We start from the raw sequence: 17,757 nt of genomic DNA on the forward strand, positions 1-17,757 counted from the left end.
ACAAATATTGCCCTTTAAAGTGACTTCAGGAACCTTCGCGATGAACAATTAACCGAAAGAATGGAAAGGGTAATAGTCTGTCGCTCTGAGTGATGATTATCAACAAGGCCAAATCACATCATACGTGTCCAACTAGTGTCTGGTCACATTAAAGATATGTCTATTCTCTATGTACATACTGGCAGCAGAGCAACATTTGTTCCCATGGAATGAGGCCAAAAGTATAATTGCTCCACAGATTGCAATCCACGGCAGTCTCCTATATGGTTGTTAGCGACTAATGGACCATCACTCGGCGTTAGCATTGTGAGCCGGCTCAGCTAAAACTAAGCCATAGGCTTCAAATTCATAAATAACGAGATTATATTTTGGCATATTTCAGGTACCGTGATCATTTGGGCAATCTGACGTCCTGTGGCCATGAAGAGTGACTGCCCTGAAGCTAGCTCAGCAATTACGCAGCCCAGGGACCACATGTCCACTGCGCAGGTGAGTTGGAGGCCCAGCAATATCTCTGGAGCCATGTACTCCAACGTTCCGAAATATCCGAAAACTGCACACCACACACAGAGGAATAGCACTGATTGAGCGAGAAGGCCATGCTCGTTATTTTCTTAGATATTTTTTTTTTAGTGCACACGGATTAAAAACATGTTGTAGGATGTTAAACGTTGTCATTTTATACAGCAATTGAATGTGCATCTTTCTACAATTGGCTCAAAACTGGAAAAGCGTGAGTGGCACTCCAAGAGATGGTTTGAATTTTGGGTAAAAGTTGTTTGCAAGCACCTATTAAGGCTTACATGACCTATTAAGGCCTCTGTGGCGGAGGATTAAACTGAGTCACTGAGATTGCAGTGCACTGCAGTACTGCTCACCATGCCACGTTGCCACACGCACACACATTAGAATAACAGTCGCCGTTGGCCACTAAGTGGCGGTGACGTCACCACGGCGCCTGTGCCAGGCCATGTGCACTTTGAGGCCACGTGAAGTGTCGAAGGTTCACCGACAGGTCACGGGACCGAAATGAGTGGCAGATGCACCAACTATGCCCCCTGCTGTGCCAACACACATATAAGACAAAGATCCCCCGTATAGCCCTAACAGACTGTTGGAGCAAGTGCTGTTAGCGAGCACCTATGAAGGCCGGCACGTGGCGCACGAGGGGGTGGGTGGCCAGCACCACACCCGGCTGCTTTTATCTCCCTTGTGATGTTTACACCACACCGCACTAGGTGCTCATTTGGGGCTGAGTCGACCTAGGGGAGACCCAGGACCGGTTCAGATAATCGTCACTTGTATCGGCCATGAGCGGGCATCGAACTTGGGGCGGCCGGGTGCGTAGCGCACCGCGCTAACCGCTGCACTTGCGCTCCCCACTCGTATATTTGTTGAGGAGTAGAGTGGTGACGGGATGTCCCACTCGCCTCGGGAGGAGCGATGTCATGTCCCCTCAGGGTATTTGAGGGGGGACCGGTGACGTGGACGGGGTCTTCGCCGGGAGCCGGGATCGTGAGCGGTAGGGAAGTTGGGACCCAGGGTAGGGGAGAAATAGCACCAGGCTAGGGGGGGCTACTTTACCCGGCTGGCCGAGTTGGATGAACCGTCGGTCAGTGCTGTGGGAAGAGCCCGTTAGCCTGGGAGGCGTAGGGATTCCCAGTACCCTTTTCCCCTGGGGAGATTTAGCTTATCTAGTGACTTGTGTTTGCCCTTGACCGAAAGCTAGGCGAAAGCCCTTAATGAACCGTTTGGCGTCAGCCCCGACAACGCTCTGCCTTCGTGTCGTCATTAACACCACAGCATATTCACAAAGATTCACAAAGACGCACAGACACACACACCCTCACACGAAAACACAAGTAAAACTACTCACTTGGCTTCGTCATCATGACGCTCAGGCCGAAATCAATGATCCTGATGTTGCCGGTTGCGTGGTCCTTGACCATGATGTTTTCCTAGGAAAACAATAACAAAGGGCAATAGTGGTTAACGTTCAAAAGTGTTCATGGCATGCAGCTCCTACCCGTTTAGACATCCAGTTAAGACTGCATTTTACATATCAGTGAAAAAGGTGGTTCTCACCTTTACTCGTGTAAGAAATGTGTCTAACTTTGGGCCAACTGTAGCTGTTGTCATTGTGACGAATGTAAATGAGAATCTTTTCAAATAAACTGCAGAGTGTACTCTCGAGCAAGAAGAGAATAGACAATGTCCTGGATTGAAACAAGTGTCGATTACTTTTTTATACATTTATGGAAACAATAACATTCGGTGTTTGGTGTTCAATTTTTTTGAGTTACGAGAGAGGTCTCACTTTTTTTTGCCACAGTTGCCTCAAGGCAACACAGATCCATGAATGACGGCAGTATGCTATTGTATTTACTTACCATCTTCAGGTCGCCATAAATGATGGCCTCCTTCTTAAGTTTTGCAAGGGCCCTCAACATGGATCTTGTATAGAGCCTGATTGTTGACAGGTCAAAGATCGTGGAGTTGGCATGGAATTGATCAAAGAGGTCGATGCTGCAAGACAAGATGTCGTCAATGGTTAGTCCACCTTCGACTATCTTGGTCAATGCTTAGGGTCGCTTCATGAACTGGAGGAATCATGATTTACAATAGATTAGGCTTTTCATCATGTAAAAAACACATACATTTTCCCAGGGTAATGAAGATGAAACATGACCTGCTCATTGTCTGCGAGAAGTAATAATAATAACAATAATACATCAACTTATAGTATGCAGAGGAACGATGAACCACAGACAAGCAGGTGGTCAACCAAGCGATGAGCAGACGCCAACAGAAAGCCCCAAGTTCTGCGGTTCTCTCTATGTCAAGGTACTAACGGAAAATGAATTGAGTTTCAGTTTCATTTTACTGGGAATAACCCTGTGAAGCCATTCGGCTCTTGATTCGGGTGGCAACCGCAACAAACAATAAAATAACAAGATACATTTAAAATTGTACTGTACGCAAATTTAAACATCCCCTACAAAAACAATGAAATCTTCGAGAAAAAGCACCATTAGTTTATGCTGCGTACAAAAAAAAGAATCCCATTTTGATGTTTGATCACAATAACAATCATAATACAATTTAGATTAAAATGTTTAGTCTAACTCTATACTATATAAAAAAAAATCGGGCTAAACTAAACCCTTCTATAAATTAATAAAATAATGCTATAAAAACAATGTAACGGTGATAATAAGAAATGTGATTGAACGTTAACAATAGCGACATACATAACATATTATTACTAAACCTAGCATCCCTCGCTAGCTGCATGAAGGTCAATCCATAATAGCAGGAGTAACAATACTAGTAGAAGCACACTAGAATCATGTTTACATGTGGGAGCAAACCAAAGCACCCAGACAAAAACCCACACAAGGGGACAACACTCGATCACCGTTCAGGTGGAACAGGTAGAGTCTACATTTTCTGCTGGAATGCCCTCTCCTGACAAGCCAGGGTATGGGCACCTCGACGTCCACGGTAGGAAGTTTATCAAAATGTGTGTGACCCACCAAACCCTCGCCTCAAAAGTGCTGGATTACAGGCGGGCACCACCCTACCTGGCTCATAGGGCTCGTTATGAGAATTTGCTGTTGCATCTGGTTTCATTATGAAGATAATGGATGAGACAGGACATTGCGTTATCTAGCAATGTCGTTTACAGATAACGAGAGCCATTGTTTCCTGTTTATGTGATTAATTTTGCAAGCGCTATGTTTTAATGTGCTGTACGATGTTAAACGGTGGTGCCACTCAGCTCGTATGTATTCAGTAAGGTGTGGGAGAGCATCGTCACGTGCCACGTTAAGGAGCCACCCGTGTCCCTTTTATATTTTACCAAGTACCAATAAAGCCTTGAAATGGAAACGGCTGGTACAGTCTGATGGGTGGTGACATGGCCTAATGGCAGCATGATTCCCCACCTTTCGTCGAGGTTCATGGTTCGAATCTAGCAGCCGCCCCGATTAATGCAGCTGTACTAACACTCACACACTGTTTGTCTCACAGCAGATGTTAAATAAAAAAATACCTGCAAAATTACTTAATTGCCAATATAAGAATAGCTTTCACCCTTTTGGCATTGAAACAGGCATTAAGCTATTTAGACAACCCATTAAGTCCTTAATTGCCGTTGTACAACATAGGAATTAGTCACCCCCGCCCCTTCTGGCAGACGAATTCCCCAGGTCACTTTTGCCAATGAGACTCATCCTGGTCACTTGAGTTCTCTCCCGGTTAAACAAAAAAATAATCTGAAATTCATCAAATGTTAAACCTCCGCATGTAACAAAACAAAAAACTTGCGTGGATAAACACGATGGTGGCGCACAGGGTGTGATTTTTCTTTTTTTTACTCACGCGAGTAGCTCCATGACGATTGCGGGATGGTTTCTGAACATAAGGAATTCGAACAATCGAATGATGTAGTTATTTTCCTCATCTTCGGACTGCAAGGCGTTTAAGATCTGCACCTCCATTTCACATTCCTCAATGGTCTCGCTGTGGAAGGAATGCATCGATAAGTCTCACCCCACTCTTAGGTCTTGCACATTTGTAGGCATTGCCACACGTGGAATGGCGCGGTCAACGGAGCTCCAGAATCATGGCTGTGAGCGCTTAATCCCGGTCAACGTCAACATCGTCCCTGCCCAGTCGACGTGATCAGCGGCCAACTGGGGAGGCTGGACCAATTGGTTGGGAAGTTGTCGTTGGTTACAATATGGGACCTTTCTTGCCAGTATCATAAGATAAGAATAGGTTTTTTTACCCTTTCTGGCAAAGAAAAAAACAGGTGTTAAGGGCTTAAAACACCAAACAGAATCCTTTTGCAAGGGGTAAAACCTATTCTTCTATTTTAATACTGGCAATAAAGGTCCCATATTGTAGCTGCTCACCCCGAGCTATAAATACCCTGATAGTGGCATTGTCTTTGTGCTGTTCGCCTTGTGGCATTCTCTGGTCTAACACTGTTTGAGACTAGGCTCTAAAGAAAAGCTGTCTCTGGTGTGGCTCAATCAGTTTCAAAGACAATGCCATATATTATCAGAGGATGTTTGTTTTTTGCATGTTCACCACAAATACGTGTGGTTAATGCAGACTTGATTCCTTGCAAAAGCATTCTGTTTGAGGTTTGAACATCTTAACACATATTCTTGGTTCTTTCGGTAAAGTCACGTAGAAGGAAAACAATAAATAATAAAAAAAATAAAACAATCAAATTATCACGACGTTTCGACTGCAACACAAGCAATCATCAAATGTTCTTGCTGTGGTTTTCACACCGGATGATGATTGCTTGTGTTGCAGTCGAAACGTCATGAGAATTTTATTGTTTTATATTTTTATTATTTTATTGTTTCCCTTCTACGTGACTTTAACGAAAGAACCAAGAATATGAATCCTTGCAGTTACGAAAGCTTTAAATCAAACATCTTAACGCCTGTTTTATTGCCAGAAAGGGTAAAAACATTTATTATATTGTCGATGGTTGTTACTCGAAGAAGTTGCTGCATCGCATCTCAGTGAGGAAAAACATTTTCACCACTGGATTGGAATCACCTTGGTTTTCAGCTATGTTCGGCGAGTAAGGTACAAAGTGTTCTACTGCACCAACCCAAACTGTGGACGATATTGTAAACCACTATGGTCCGTGCTCCTTTAATGCGGAATTGCTAAATTTAAAATCTCTCCTGAAGCCCCCTCGTGGCTAGCAGACCTTGGCATTGGTATTTAGCGCCTGAACATGTTACCATATGCAAGATTAGAATGAGCAAAAGGGCAGCACTCATCCCCGTTGTTGGGCAGTGGTGTCATTTCGACATTCACATGGCAGGAACCATAAACATTACAGACTGCCACTTGATCAAAAATAAAACATTATTTTGACGGTGCTTGATGACATTAATGATTAATACTGCGGGTGTATAACCATAATAATGCATGCTGTCTGCTTCGATGGATGCTAAAGATCACCTGATGTCATTTGCAAGAGTATACCACTGTGTGCTTGCATCTGGGTACAATTTTTGCCAATATCGAAACTTACTCGACAAATTCCTCAATTTGTATTGTGCAACATAGCGATCATTGTCCCCTACTGGCAGACGAATGCTCCAGGTTACTCTTACAAATGAGACTCGTTCTGGTCTCTTGAGTTCTCACGAGGTTAAAGAAAATCAACTTTAAATTGTATCACTATTTAGACTTCCTCTGCAATATGTAAATTAGCACAACTTATTACAAGTTACAAAACCAGATTTCAAGATGTGGTTCATGTCTTTGTTCAAACTTACCTAGAAGTGAGCTCTAGCACCTTGATGGCCACCTCTCTTTTCGTCTTGTGGTCCAGGCATCGGAGCACCTGCCCAAAGGACCCCGTACCAACTACATTCAGTACTTGGAAGCGGTACACCACGTGTTCATCCGTTATCTGGAACAAGATTACAGAAGTGTTGAGCACTCAACCAGGGCCCTCTCTCAGTGCTCAATCATTACTCAGTCGAAACACACGGCTCATTCAAGTGCTCATTTATTGCTCACCGCTCTTGACATTCCCGCACTCCTGAAAATGTCTAAGCTTTCTCTGTCATTGCCAAAAACCACGAAATCATTCGATGCAAAGCATGTCTTATAGAATGCCCTTCATCTGTATTTGTGAAATGGTATCCTCAGATGCGCATCTGCGGCCGTGTGTAACGGTCTTCCTTCCAATATTAGGAAGCCACTGGAGCTATACCCTTTTTAAATAATCTAGATTAACAATTCATTTTGGGGTCTGTAGTGGGATGCATGATTAGCTGGAATAAACGTTGCCCAAATTGAAAAGTCTTACCCAGGGACGGTCCAAGGATGAGCTGCCAGCATCTGGCGCCCTAGGCGAACCAATGCAATTGGCAACCCCCGACCCCCAATGGCAGATGTAGGCTGAGGTTTACGTAAACTCAGGAAAAATGTTGCCCATATTTTCCCACTTCATGTGTTTTTAAGCGTGTTTTTTTAAACAGAGGAACGATTATAAATGTTGAGAAAGGAATTATAATTAATAGGGAATTGAAATAATGACATCTTCGTGATCTAATTTGTATATTTTTATTGTATTTTTTTTCCTCGAATCTGGCACCCCACTTAACTTGGCACCCGAGGTGACCGCCTAGTCGCCTATATGGACGGGCTGCCCCTGGTCTTACCGGAATGTAGTGGTCGTTCACGTCATCGTAGCCATCATTGCGAGTGCCATTATGTTCCGATCGAATCTTGAAATAGAAAACTTCATTGAATTTCATGATTTCTTGACATTCCTGTGCTGTCATCCTGTGTTGGAATTTGTCCAAGATTTCTACACGCGCACACATGCCCAAAGACAGACACATACATAGTCATTGATGAACATACACGTGTGTAACAAACACAATTACAACACAACGGTGTGCTGTACTAGTGACTTTTTTTGGCATGTTTGGTTTACGTGACAACCCTTACTAGTTGGCTGTGTCGGGTGGTGGTGGGTTTAACGACACATTTACATATTTACACGATCCAACCCAAAAAAACCCTCTATTATGGACAATTACAATCACAAAGTAACCACGCATATAGTGCTAAACTTAAAGAGAATCGATTTGGGCCTCCTGTATGTGTGCTCTTAATGGAGTTGTAAAACCATTTAGGGATTGACTCTGGATGTGTGTTTGCTATAGAGGAGTGTGGCAGTAATTCACGTGGTGAATGATGCTGAATAAAGTGAAGTAAAACCTTGTGGTGTGCAGCTCATCCCTGCCACTGGGAAGACGACTTCATCCGATGGAGTTGCCTGTTTTTGTCACAGAGATGCGCACAGAGAGGCACGCGTGAACATGGGGGCAAGCACACAGACATGGACATATATACAGAGACACAGTGGTACACACACAAACACCCACTGAGAGAGTGCTTGTGGAAGGGCCTAAATCGCACAAAGCTCTCAGAGGATTACCCTAGAGAGTATTTTTTGGCCTGCACCTCCGTGATGGCCTCATATATTGGAAAAGGTCAACGCTTTACCTCACTATGCATGATCGACGAGCTGCGGTGAACCCATTTACTGTATACTGTTGGGTGGTATTTAAGAAACTTGCCCCATTGAACTGCCATGCTTGGAGATCGAAGCAGCGACCTCTGGTGTGGAAACCACTACACCAAGCAGCATCCAAGACATAGAGATTCACGAATAATAGTATATTGCATCTCGATGATGTCAAATAATCTGACACTTTGGGAATATTAAACGGTGCCCATATTCCCAGGTTTGTGGCCAATTCCATTAAACATCTTCAACTGCATTATCCATTGATTTCTAATTTACACAAATATGGCAAAAGGGTGAATTGTTAAAGGTATTTTATGAAACTGGTTACAGGTCACGAACCTGAACGCATTCATAAAGTCCAAGTAGAGCACCTGCCAATACGTGTGCTGTGTAATAAGCTCGTGTGTCTCCTGGTTGGTTCACGAGTACTAGAGTCCCTTACTGCGAACTGAGCTGACAAGAAATTGCCTTGACTGTGTCGTGAGTTTGCCGTGTGTAAGTGTGTCTGTACCGTTAGGTCAAAGCGGCCCGTTGTGGTACTAGTTATAATAGGCGTTTACTAACAGCACTTGCCCCAAAAGTCTATAGAGCTTACACGATGTGGGGTGGCGGGGGGGGGGGTGGAACTTTGATTCTTTGCTGTCAGTTGAACTAGTAATAAACCCATTTGGTGGTGAAGTGACCTGAAAGCCTGCACTGTGTGTTGAGCTTATTGGTCAATGGTAATCGTTCTATTCTAGAATAGCAGTGAAACACGTAGTCCACGAATACTCTACGATAAAAAAAGAAGTGAGCTTGTCTCTGTATTGTGCAGTCTGCTTATAAGAGTTTGCTGTCAAGTGAGTTACTGACCTGCTGCACAATTGCAGACTGAACATCGAGTTGATCCATCTCCAAAAGATCGTTCTGGAACACAGCACAAAGATAGCATTAAAACCTAAATAACCTCCTTTAGCACCCTTCATTCGACCAAGCTTAGAGCAGCAAGGGAGATCTCTCCAGCAGGTGTGGCACTCTCCCAGAACTGTCTTCAATAGGGAGTTCAAATCCCCGTTTAAAGATTGAGAACCCTTCATCCTTGAAGAGTTCGTGAAAAACTAAGTGCCACTTTGTGTTAATCAATTAGTTGTCCGTATATTTAAATATGGGCCTCGCCATAGGAATGTGGAATTTACACCACCTGGAAATCACTACCCATGACATGAAGCTTAATAGCTTATTGAGCCCTTTCGCAACCATCACCAACAACATCTACCTAAACCACAATCGCCATTAGCATCACTAGCACCACCACGGAAATTGTCTCTGACATCACCATAATCACCACCAGAAAGCAACTAAACCATCACCCCTATCACTACAATTACAATCTTCACGTAACTATCACTTGCAACACTCAACACGAGCAAAGAGCAGATCTCCCCACTGCCACCAGCAACCAACTGCAATCAACACGACCACGACAAAGATCAATGTACCGTCCTCAACACCATTACCATCACTTACCGTGGATAAATCTGTCGTCGGCAAACTCGTACTCGCACTATTGAACATTCAAAACAGAGTCCTCGTGGCAAAAGCCGTAGCTCGAGCCGCGTGCCGCCTCGAAGTTTAGCGCTATGTTAATCGCATCCGGATAGTGACGTCAGTAGCGACGTCACGGCATCCGGTGCGCGGAGTGTCACGTGGGCGTTCGTGGGGGGTCGCGTGTTGTGTAATACACGTGGTGTGTAATACACGTGTTGTGTATTACACAACACGTGTATTACACAACACGTGTTGTGTAATACACGTGTATTACACAACACGTGTTGTGTACAGTATGTTGGACTTCTTTCGCACCGCACGTAGACAGCTGTGCTAATCGGAGGTGCCGATTCGAGCTGCAGTACAGTATAGTACAGCTGTTACCATCAGCCACGATGTAGTTCTCATTACAGTACAGTAGTATAAAGAGCAGGAATAGTTATTTCATTAACTTCACCCCACTTTGCCCCCCCCCCCCCCCCTGTATCCAATGGATGTTTGGCATCGCGTGACGCCCGTGAGCGATACCCACAAAGTTGTAACGCCTCTTAAATTTTGATTTAAAGCTTTCGTGACTGCAGGGATTCATATTCTTGGTTATTTCGGTAAAGTCACGTTGAAGGGAAACAATAAAATAATAAAAATATAAAACAATTAAATTCTCACGGCGTTTCGACTGCAACACAAGCAATCATCAGATGTGAAAACCACAATAAAATTTTAATATCACTTACCGTGGATAAATCTCTCGTCGGCAAACTCGCACTCGCACTATTGAACATTCAAAACAGAGTCCTCGTGGCAAAAGCCGTAGCTCGAGCCGCGTGCCGCCTCGAAGTTTAGCGCTGTTAATCGCATCCGGATAGTGACGTCAGTAGCGACGTCACGGCATCCGGTGCGCGGACTGTCACGTGGGCGTTCGTGGGGGGTCGCGTGTTGTGTAATACACACGTGTTGTGTATTACACACGTGGTGTATAATACACGTGTTGTGTTACACAACACGTGTATTACACAACACGTGTTGTGTAATACACGTGTGAAAACCACAATAAAATTTTAATAACCGCCACTTTTTTCAAATTTTCTTGTTGTGGTTTTCACACCTGATGATGATTGCTGCTTGTGGTGCAGTCGAAACGTCGTGAGAATTTTATTGTTTTATATTTTTACTATTTTATTGTTTCCCTTCTACGTGGTGACTTTACCGAAAGAACCAAGAGAAATGTGACGTCACGTCAAAATGCGCAACTTCAAATAAATATAGACAACACGTTCTACTTTATTAAATAGACTTTTTAATAAATGTTTTCTCCTACAACATCAGAGTGCAGCGCCACATTAAATACGCACTACAATGACAATAGTTTAAAGCGATTTGAAGCATGTTTTATTTTGGGGGGGGGGGGCAGAGCTTTGTGACGTCATATTTGAGAGAGGGGGGGTCTGACTTTTTGTGACGCCGTGTGACTATGGGGGTGGGGGTCAAAAATCGCGTGCCGTCTTGTTATTCCACTGCTGGATGAGGGGGTTCGCCACGCAGCCGCAGATTGCGGGTGTATCTTGGGCCACGCATCATCGCCACGCTCGTCGATGTGGGTGGGTGGGTGAAGGCGGAGAAGCATGGAAGTTCAGTTCAACAGTTGTTGTTGCTGTGCTGCACTGGCGGGCTATAACAATGCTGCTGAAATGATGCACTTTACCGATTTAAGGCCGTGAAGATGATGTGTAAGAATTTTTTTTTTTAATATATATGATACGGAAATGCGAATGGGGGTATATGGTGTTACTCTTTGTTTTTTTTCTTTGGTAAAGTCACCTATAAATAAGAAATAATAAAATAACATAATAGCGTACGACGTTTCGGTTGCAACATAAGCAGCCATCATCAGATACAGAAGAGCTAAATTTACGAGAGAGGGGAAACATTACCCCAGATGTATATACAGACACCCAAGTAGGGGGGAACTAACACAGATACAACAGGGGACACAGAGAGAGAAGCACACCAAAACAAACAGGGTTTAGCAAAATTTGGAAACCATATAAAGCAACACAGACGGTCGGTCAAAACAATTAACGCATAGTCTGGTTGATTACGCTATTTCAAAGATTGCTAAATTGCAAGTTAAGTATGAAATTTAAAATACAGACTGCACACACACACACATAGACATCCAAGTATAGCGAACCAGCACAGAGACAAGCACAGAGTGAAGTCGCCTTAAATAGGCAGAGAAGGTAAGGCTGAGAGACAATGGGACAAATTAGCAAGAGGTATGCATGGAGCAAAGGGGACGCGGCAGCACACACTCGGAAACACCAAGGCCCACACACAGGCAGAGACAGCACAGAGACACAAATCCAAGCCAAAACAGAAAGGCAGATACACAAGCAGAGACAACACAAAGACACAGACCTCATACCTCCCCGTAGAGGTGGTTCAGACTTGATTCGAAGCTTTCGTGACTGCAGGAATTACTGCAGTCACGAAAGTATATGGTGTGCTTATTTATTTTGATATTTTATATTCTCCAAGACGACCCGAATTATTTTCGGTTGTACACCGGCAGGAAACAGCTCCACATGTAAAATTTACAAAGGGCTGTAGCATTACACTTACTCATTCATTCTGGCCACAACCTGATACCAACATTGACCGATTAAAAAAACCCCTATATAATCTGTTTAATACGTAGGTTTTCGCGATCAATATTATTCTCAAAAGTTTTTTTGGGTTAGATCACGCAAATATCAGTGCTGTTAACCCACCACCACCACCACAGCCAATTAAGACGTTACATACACAAAACGTACCAATGAATTTTACTTCAGCACACCGATGTCGAAGAGTAAACGGACATTTACAACTTTAGTACGATGTTTCAATGGCGATTACAACCGGCTTTATCAGGCGATTTGCCCAAATTGTGAATAAGTCTTCCCGTTTCCAGTCTTAAGTAAGGCACTTCCAAATACGGCCTTCAGCTTTGCCAGCTGTTTGGTCGCGGGCTCTTGCAGCCGTGTGACCTCAAGACACACACACACCTGCGCAAGCACACGGACGAGAAGCCGTATAGCTGCAACGTGTGTGGCCAGACCTTCAGGTCGCTTCCACTTGCTTCAGATGTTGTTTTCCCCGCTTCAAATAAAAGGTGCATCGTGTTGAAAAGTAAAACATTGGACAGAGCCTCTATCGAGCTGCACAGGGCTCGCAAATCAGTTTGGCCACCGATGAGCCAACACGTTTAACGCATATTATAGATGAGCAACAAGTATGACCATTGGACACAGGTAAAGGTGGAAGTTTTAATAGTATTTTCTATAAACTCATTATGCATTTCCATGGAGCATTGTGGATAAAGCAGGATTAACTCAATTGTGTTCACAAGTAAAACGTGTTTCAATCGATCAGCCTATTAGTTATCCAGAAAAAATATTATCAAGCAGCATTTGTTAAAGCAGGCAAACTGGACCAGTTTAAATATTGTGGGTCTCATCAGCAGTTAGGCTGGTTTAAACAAATGCTGCTGAATTACCGGATGTTATTAGCTAAGAGCATTCCAAATAAAAATGGGACCCCGTTTAATGCACAAAATCAAAGCGATACACAAACTCATGCGTTGCTGTGGATAATTTTTGGGTAACAGCATATATAATCATAACTCCATTTTTCTTGGTTCTTTCGGTAAAGTCGCGTAGAAGGGAAACAATAAAATAATGAACTCAAGCACGTACACCAAGCTCTTAAGGCTAATGGTTATTCCGATGACACAATCCGCAAAGCTATCACTCCAACCATGAAGAAGGACCCTCTTGAGGAGCCTTTCAAAACCATCACGTTACCCTACATTGTAGGGATCACAAAAAAGTTCTCCAAAATCTTGAATAAACACAAGATCCAGGTCCGATTCAACACATTACATAAAATCCGTGATCTGGTTGCGTCTGTAAAAGATGTGATTCCGGACATACAGTACCCTGGCGTCTACAAACTAAGTTGCCTCTGTGGTAGTAGTTACATTGGAGAAACCAAACGGCATGTCTCGGACCGCATTCGTGAATACAAAGCAGACCTGAAACACGGTAGGACCAACACCTCGGCCGTGGCAGATCACTTATAATTCAGTAGGTTCACATGACATTGACTTCTCCTAGACAGAGGTTCTTTGCAAGCCATCTGGCTACCATGAGAGATTCGTTCATGAGGCTATCCACATATACAAACACAGACAATTTCAACCGAGAAGATGGATTCTGGCTTAGCAATCATTGGAAGGATTTGATAAACCATTTTGGGACTTAATTGATTGATCACGCTTACGCTGGCTTTCAGACCGCATCCATTATTTTCGTCTCCCCCCTCCTAGTTTCCGAACATAGATGGACTCATCCATCAGAATAAACTGTCAACTCGCTCTCCGTGGTGCTAACGTTAAAAAACCGCCACTTTTTTTCAAAATTTCTTGTTGTGGTTTTCACACCTGATGATGATTGCTGCTTGTGTTGCAGTCGAAACGTCGTGAGAATTTTATTGTTTTATATTTTTACTATTTTATTGTTTCCCTTCTACGTGACTTTACCAAAAGAACCAAGAATATGAATCCCTGCAGTCACAAAAGCTTTAAATCAAAACATAACTCCATTGTTTCCACGTTAAAATATTCTTCATTTTATATTTTAAAAAGGCCTTAAAACCGAGCTCCATGACACACCAGACAAACATTTTATTGGCCCTGATGTGAAAGAAAGAGGGGTTCATGAAGGGTCAGCATTAGTTAGTCCAAGGAAGGAAAAACACCACTGGTTGGTAACTGAAAGTTGGCTTCTATGAAAGAAGACAACAAGAGAACGTTTAATTCGGCGAGGGGTGGGGGGAAAGGGCAAACGAGCATGGGTGCGGGTGGAAGCACCACGGGTAAATCGTTGTACCAACTAATTCTAGCAGAAAAAAAACAGTAATGAATTCTCTCCATTGTAACAGAGGTGTCCATAGAATTTTCTAAGCACATCCCACCATTGGGACCACCAGCCGAATAGAGCCGTTTTGCAAATCCTTGAACGGTTTGGAAAGTGAAACCTCAACAGAGGATGCGCATTAGGGAACCTGCAAATTATGAATGTTCAGCACAACCAGTGCGATTAATTCACGCCTGTTAAACAAAAATATGGGTCTCCATTGTGTGCCACTGCCTGTAACCCACCAAGAAAAGTTCTGGTTACTTATGACAACTTTGCAGTGCATTTCCTTAGCTCAAAATTATTATTCGAAAAAAACATTCATTCATCAAATGTACTTCAGACCAAAAAAAATACATACTGCTGCCACAGATGACAAAAGTCAGTCCTATTGAACAATATTTTTTTAAACACATGTAAAGTTTTGCTGTTGCAGCAGCAGAAGATTAGATGCTAGTGACATGAGACCACTGTTAGGAGGGGGGGGGGGCATGCTGACAACACACAAACGGACAACGATCACAAACTATGTACAATGCTTACCACCGCTGGGATTCCCAACGGACTATGTAGTGTCACGTGCCTGAGCCTATGGGGGGAAATGCAGAAGTTGCATTTCCCAGGAAACAACGTCAGGTTTTCTCGCAGACCCAATTAGGGGTGATTTTGAACACCTTCGGCATAAATAACAAGATGATGCTTTTACATATATACGTGATTTTTTTATGCTGGTAAATGCAGAATGATGCTTAAATGTGTTCTTTTGGTTTAAAACAACTTGGCGAATTCACTGGTCGAGAATTTGGAAACCGGCTCGGCAGAACCTGGAAGTTGATCGATGGAAGTGAGAAACGTTGAATCCAAAATCAGTTTAAGATGAGAACGATGCTGTGATCATCATGGTTGACACTTTTGGGAGGAATGGCCCTTTTCCATCGCCGAGATAAAGATGGGATGGACATGGTTTTCCCTTCAGATATAACAATGTGCAAGTTGTAAATGAATAATCTGAGTCTCCTTGCACCACTAAATTAATGCAACCCGTCATTCAGAAATTCAGCTACAAAATCAACATTTAAGGCATGTAAAAAATACCATTTCGGGAGAAATAATGGTGCCAAAGTAATGAAAATCTTTGAATGCAGAAGTCAGAATTCCTCACATTCACACATCCTTAATGGAAAAGACAGGTTACATAGAGAAACTATTCTTAAACTTAAAACAAAAATTGACGAGAGAAGAAATGAAATTATTAAATGCTGCAAAAACAAGGACGAAAAATCGTGCACATACGTGGACTCTCTCACACTTTCCCAAAAGCGTTTGTCTCGAGAAAAATTTAGTTTTTCTCCCAGAAAGCACGGGCAGGGTTAAGGAAACATCACATAAACTGTTCAGGTCAGCGGGCTTGGTTCTTTGGGTAAAGTCACATGGGTTGAAAATAAAATAGATTAAATCACGACGTTTAGGGCGCAGCACAAGCGGCCCGTCATCAGGTGGGACAACCAACAGGAAGCAACAAACTGCTGAAGTGGGCGAATCGGAGTTGCAGAGAGTTCCGCTTCAGCAATTTGTTTCTTGCTGTGGTTGTCCCAACACGATGACGGACTGCTTGCGTTGCGCCCGAAACGTCGTGATTTAATTCGTTTTATACCTACGTGACTTTACCGAAAGATTACAGCAACTTGGGAAGGCCTTCGTTGCAGCAGTGGACAGATCAGGGCTGAAGACACACACACACAAAACACATACAACGCACAAATTAGTAAATATAATGTAGTACACAATAAATGCACGTGCGCAAACGTCACGCGAGTAATTAAATAAATACAGTAAAACCTTGGATTGCGAGTAACTTGGTCTATGAGTGTTTTGCAAGACGAGCACATTTTTTAAATAAATATTAATTTGATAAACGAGCGAGGTCTTGCAATACGAGCAGTACGTACACGCTTTGTACTGCCGAGCGTCACGTGATCACAACTGATGTACGAGTGCTTTGATATACGAGTGCTTTGGATTACAAAACACGTTTCCGGAACGAATTATGCTCGCAATCCAAGGTTTTACTGTGTACAGTACATGCATACACATACCTATACAAACGCAAATCAATATACAAAAACAAATGTATACGTACGCAATAGAGTATGCAATAATTAATAAATATATACACAGTATAATATGCACACAAGAGCAGGGGGGAACATAAACACGTAGGGTTTCATGGACGTACATAAAGCAGTGTTTTAGTACTCGATGTTCAACCTTGTTTTCATGGTTGGTCACCAACACTCTCCAATTCATCGCAATTGTATGTACGTTTAACTTCTTTTGCATCATACGGAGCCAACCGTGCTAATCGGACGTGCAGAGGATTCCATCCGGGACCCAAAACCGAAACATTAAATTAATTTACTATAGATATAGGGTGGCCCGATCTGTATAACCAAGCGATTTAAGGACAGTTACTACATGGCAACATGTGCGATTGCGAGTGACATCAAACAAGCTACAATGACCAACAATGGCAACTCGCACAACGAGCCATCGAAAGCACAATATGTATTCAACTACCTCGAACAACAAAGATCCCCTGTGTAGCCTTAACAGACTGTTGGGGCGAGTGCTGTTAGCACCTATAAAGGTCGGCCCTCCCCTAGGCCGAGCCGGCCTAGGGGAGGCCCAGGACCCGGTTCAGATATGATCGTCACTGGTGTTGGCCGTACGTGGGAATCGAACTCGGGACGCCGAGTTCATAGCGCAGCGCGCTCACCGCTACACCACCGCTCCACTTACACACACACTCCACACTCGCAGCCTACGTAAATTTTTCGTCTCCCCCCTCCTCTTTTCCGAACATAGATGGACTCGTCCATCTAAACAAACTGTCAAATCGCTATCCGTGGTGCTAACGTTTAAAAATAAATAAATACAAACCGCCACTTCTTTCAAATGTTCTTGCCGTTGTTTTTCACACCTGATGATGACTGCTTGTGTTGCAGTCGAAACGTCGTGAGAATGTTATTGTTTTATATATTTTATTATTTTATTGTTTCCCTTCAACGTGACTTTACCGAAAGAACCAAGAATATGAATCACTGCAGTCACGAAAGCTTTAAATCAAAATTTAAGGTGTAAACCGTTTCTGTGGGGTGCGAAGCGTGTCAGTGACCAACTAAG

At 43.2% G+C, this 17,757-nt stretch overlaps 1 protein-coding gene and 1 long non-coding RNA gene across 2 annotated transcripts; both read right to left on the minus strand.

Annotated features, from left to right (window-relative positions):
* Window positions 1-385: 385 nt before the first annotated feature.
* On the minus strand, window positions 386-2,667 carry LOC142930083 (uncharacterized). Its single transcript, XR_012946047.1, has 3 exons — window positions 2,391-2,667; window positions 1,877-1,958; window positions 386-553 (listed from the first exon to the last, which is right to left on the minus strand). It is a non-coding gene; the product is annotated as an uncharacterized LOC142930083 (long non-coding RNA).
* Window positions 2,668-4,344: 1,677 nt separating this feature from the next.
* On the minus strand, window positions 4,345-10,082 carry LOC142929582 (dual specificity tyrosine-phosphorylation-regulated kinase 2-like). Its single transcript, XM_076071112.1, has 5 exons — window positions 8,942-10,082; window positions 7,777-7,834; window positions 7,212-7,360; window positions 6,318-6,454; window positions 4,345-4,524 (listed from the first exon to the last, which is right to left on the minus strand). The coding sequence occupies exons 1-5, from the start codon at window positions 8,978-8,980 to the stop codon at window positions 4,380-4,382; spliced, it is 528 nt and encodes a 175-aa protein (XP_075927227.1). The 5' UTR covers window positions 8,981-10,082; the 3' UTR covers window positions 4,345-4,379.
* Window positions 10,083-17,757: the final 7,675 nt, after the last annotated feature.

The sequence above is a fragment of the Petromyzon marinus genome, chromosome 1, assembly GCF_048934315.1.
Source record: "Petromyzon marinus isolate PM22_M1 ecotype Great Lakes invasive population chromosome 1, UKy_Petmar_22M1.pri1.0, whole genome shotgun sequence".
NCBI lineage: Eukaryota > Metazoa > Chordata > Hyperoartia > Petromyzontiformes > Petromyzontidae > Petromyzon > Petromyzon marinus.